The 3,804-nt window shown below is 32.9% G+C and overlaps 1 protein-coding gene across 1 annotated transcript; it reads right to left on the bottom strand.

Moving 5' to 3' along the window:
* Nucleotides 1-869: 869 nt before the first annotated feature.
* On the bottom strand, nucleotides 870-2,041 carry mxtx2 (mix-type homeobox gene 2). Its single transcript, XM_052103076.1, is given in 4 exon segments — nucleotides 870-1,211; nucleotides 1,213-1,641; nucleotides 1,749-1,921; nucleotides 2,023-2,041. Coding segments are annotated over 4 exon segments (963 nt in total).
* Between the last annotated feature and the right edge of the window lie 1,763 nt (nucleotides 2,042-3,804).

The following is a 3,804-nucleotide window of genomic DNA, read 5'->3' as shown; positions in this document are numbered from 1 at the left end:
CTGGCGGAAGTGTTTACGTTCGGTAGAGTATGTCGGTGTCAAACAGGACTCTCTGTAATGAACGTTCCGCATAAATTTACTTTTTGTATCGACAACAAGCGTATTTAGAATGTTTAAGTTTCAGTAAACAGAATACTCGCATAAAACAGTATTCAGGGGTAATTTAGGAAAATAAGAAGAACATTTTATGTATCTGGTAAATTATACAAACCGAAAATATGAATTCTCGTTGCTTTACTGTTTTTACCTCTTTCTAGCGTCCTATAGTATTTTTTTTTTTATTTATTTTTTTTTTTGTGAAAAAAAGAAATAAAACGATTTCATCTTATGAATAACTAATCTTAAATAAATAATTAAGAAATGTATTACAAAAGAAGTTTGGGGCAATCATTTGTTCAGCATGAAATAAGACTTTTCACTCTACAGAATTGTTGTTTATTTAGAAAAAAAAAAATGTATTTCGTTAAATAATGAAAAGTGAACGAAGTTGTTTGTAATTTCAAATTTAGTGAAATTAGGAAAAAGATAATATACTTTGAACATTTAAAGGAATCCAGAGAATGCAAATTCATTTCAACAATATTTTATTTGAAATAAATAACAATTATTTAACTAAGTGGCAGTATAGGTTGTGTAAGCTTCATTATGAAAATAGATAGTAAAAAAGAGCATAAAGAATAAATAAGTCCAGAATTACTTTAGAGCAACAGTCTGTTTCAAATCTTCTCCTTGGTAGAAATACAAAATAAATAAAGTATGTTAAATTATTGTACAAAGTGGATATCTGACATTGCTCTGTAACCTGCACTTCCACAATATTATACTTTACATATAATGATTCTAAATAAATACATTTCAAAAGCAGCAACTTAAATCACAAACTCTATGATAAAACAGTGTAAAACAGTCTCAGTAGTAGTGAAAAATCCTAGATGCGGCATATTTAAAAATGACTGTAGATCCTTCTGGCCATTTAAGATCCAACAGGCTGGTTCCATTTTCCCAAGGACATCATCCACACACTGTGTGGACAGAAATGGGAGTGGGCCCACAGGCTGCTCCTCAACAAGCCTGTCCAATGGGCTGCAACAGTCAAAGTATGGTACAGATGGAGAGCAATTTTCCAGTCCCATGTCCCAAAATGCAGAATCAGAAGAGGCCGGGGAGGTTGGCAGTGACTCCAGGCCAGTAGCATACTCAACCTTGGCACTTACGATGGGGGTAAGGAGGTGGTGGGTAGGACGTATTACTCTCATCCTTGTAGGAGTTCCCAAAACCCTGCTCTGGTGGACTCCAGGTAGATTCAGGAGAGGACTGTGTGCTTTCTCCCAAGCTCCATCTGTCTGCCAACTTTTGCAGATCAGAGGGCAGAGAAGAAGAACAAGAGCTGGTTCCCATCAGTCTGCTTTGTCGTGGTTTGATGACAGGTGTGCTGTAGTCTCTTGGTGGAAACTGAGGCATCTGAGGTTGAACAATGTTAAAGGATGCCTCTGGAATGCTCCTTTGCTGTCCATTAAGTCCCATACTGGACATATGAGGAGGTAGGAAAGGGCTAGCCAGAGGAGTGGCTGTGTCCAGCTCGTGTGAGACCCAAATGGCTTTGTTCTTCATGGTTCTGGCCCTCTTGTTCTGGAACCACACCTGGAAAATCAAAACATTTACATATTCATATTTCTCTATTAAAGGTTACAATGCTCTTTACCTATGTATATTGGTTTTTATACATTAATACACCAATATTGACATACCTGAATTTGCGACTCTGGCAGGCCAGTAGCTTGAGACAGACTTTCTCTGACACTAATACCAGGATATTGGTCCACACTGAAAGCCATTCGCAGAAGTTCCAAGTGCTCTTTCGTGAAACAGGTTATTTTCCTGCGGCCTGCAATCTTACTGGCCTGTGAGTGTCCATCTTGAGCTTTAAGAATTAAAAAATATATATGTTATTACTTATGCACACAAACATATGCAAAATATGCTAAAAAACATCCTGGAAATATCCAGAAAATAAATTCTTACCAATGCAGTCAGACCACATGTCTAAAGAGGAATTTGTTGGTTGTCACTTTCAGAATATAATTCTATGAGATCTGAGTAGGTCAAGCTAGATACTTGTTACTGCTCCTTGTTTTTCTGACCAAAAACTGAAGGCTGCCACTATTTTTTACCTGCCCACCTAGGTTCAGGTGGGCTGTCCTAACACTTCTATACTTTAAAGATTAAATGAGCTCTATGATCTAATGGCAAATTCACACCTAATACAAGCCACACCTTAAGTATTACTACTTACTACAAACGTTTAAAAGAAATATAAATTATTAAAGCTTGTTACAGGACATACATAAAAAAGATAAACATTATACATTATAGAAAAATATAATATTATAGAAAATGTATACTGATAGTTTAATTGATTTAAAATAATAATTTGCTATTATTTATGTATTTTTAATAACACGAATCAGCATCCAATATATATTTAGAAAATTCTATATTTATATTTCATTATGAGTGAAAATTATACATTACACATTTATTTTTATTTGTATATTTATTTTTTAAGTAATATCCTGAAATAAACTGCAGAGGGAATTTACAGTATAAGTAGAAAATGATATTCAATCAGTTATGATGCAATTAAATGTTACATTAAACATGTATGTTATATTTTTATATTAACATAGACCTTATGCTTTATCCTTGAATATATTCAATTATTCTTTTCACTGAAAAGACAGGTAGCTTGTATTTAATTCTGTGACCATATAAATAGAAGCATTTGAACAACCATATAATGTACTTTGAGCAGCCAATAATATAAAACATTTCCATAATTCTCTCAGTCATAAAAAGGGTTTGTTTGGTATATAACATTTTAGCTCAAAATAAAATAAGATTTTGTATTTTACATAATACAGGAAATTAATAGATCCTCTTCTGCATTAACCTTTTAACATTTTGTGATGTTCTGTTTGATCAAATGGAAAGGACACATGAATGATGGGTGCAAATAGGTTTGATAAATGTGAGAGTTTGATTGATTTGTCCCCATCAGCTTTAACAATGGCTGCTATAGCACTGAGTTATACCTTTTAGAAGCTGTGAATGTACTTTATTAATATGAATAGACCCAGTCACTTAGCCCAATATGGTACTTTTCTGACACTAATGAAAGCATTGCGATTAATAGCATACTTATATTTCATAAGCTACTCATGATCACTTGAAAACAGCACTGGAAGGACCTTATTAAACCCTTTATAAAAAACAAAATAAGCCTAGTAAGCTGAATAATTGTTGGTATAGCCAATAACATCCCATTTAAATGTATGCGTTCGATTCAAATCCTTCATGATATTTCTGATTATAGATGGTTTTCTTGTCTTCTCCTTTTTTAATTTCTGGATGGAGCTTCTTTATCTTACATTTACATGTGGATCTACTATCTTATGTATTGTATGGCTATATGTATATTTCATGTATATGCACTAAGTATAGTTGGTATAGACTGGGTCTAACTTCTGTTTTAAATTTGTTGTATTTTTTAAACAGCCTCTCTCAACAAATTATTGCTGTTGAAGTGTTGTGAATGAATAAATATTGTACACTTGTTTTGTTGACTACACATTTTCTTTTTACTATTTTATAATAAATAGGCTATATTAGGAACCTTGGAATAGAAATGAAATGCATTTGAAAATCAAGTGTAGCTAACTAAAATATATGTGTAGCTTGTCAGAAAAATAGAGTAAACATTACTTGAAATGGTTGTTCCTTACAAAATACATATTTCCTTGATAA

Source organism: Xyrauchen texanus, chromosome 33 (assembly GCF_025860055.1).
Source record: "Xyrauchen texanus isolate HMW12.3.18 chromosome 33, RBS_HiC_50CHRs, whole genome shotgun sequence".
NCBI classification, from domain to species: Eukaryota; Metazoa; Chordata; class Actinopteri; order Cypriniformes; family Catostomidae; genus Xyrauchen; species Xyrauchen texanus.
Note: the sequence above shows the minus strand (reverse complement) of the source record. Positions and strands in the feature narration are given on the sequence as shown.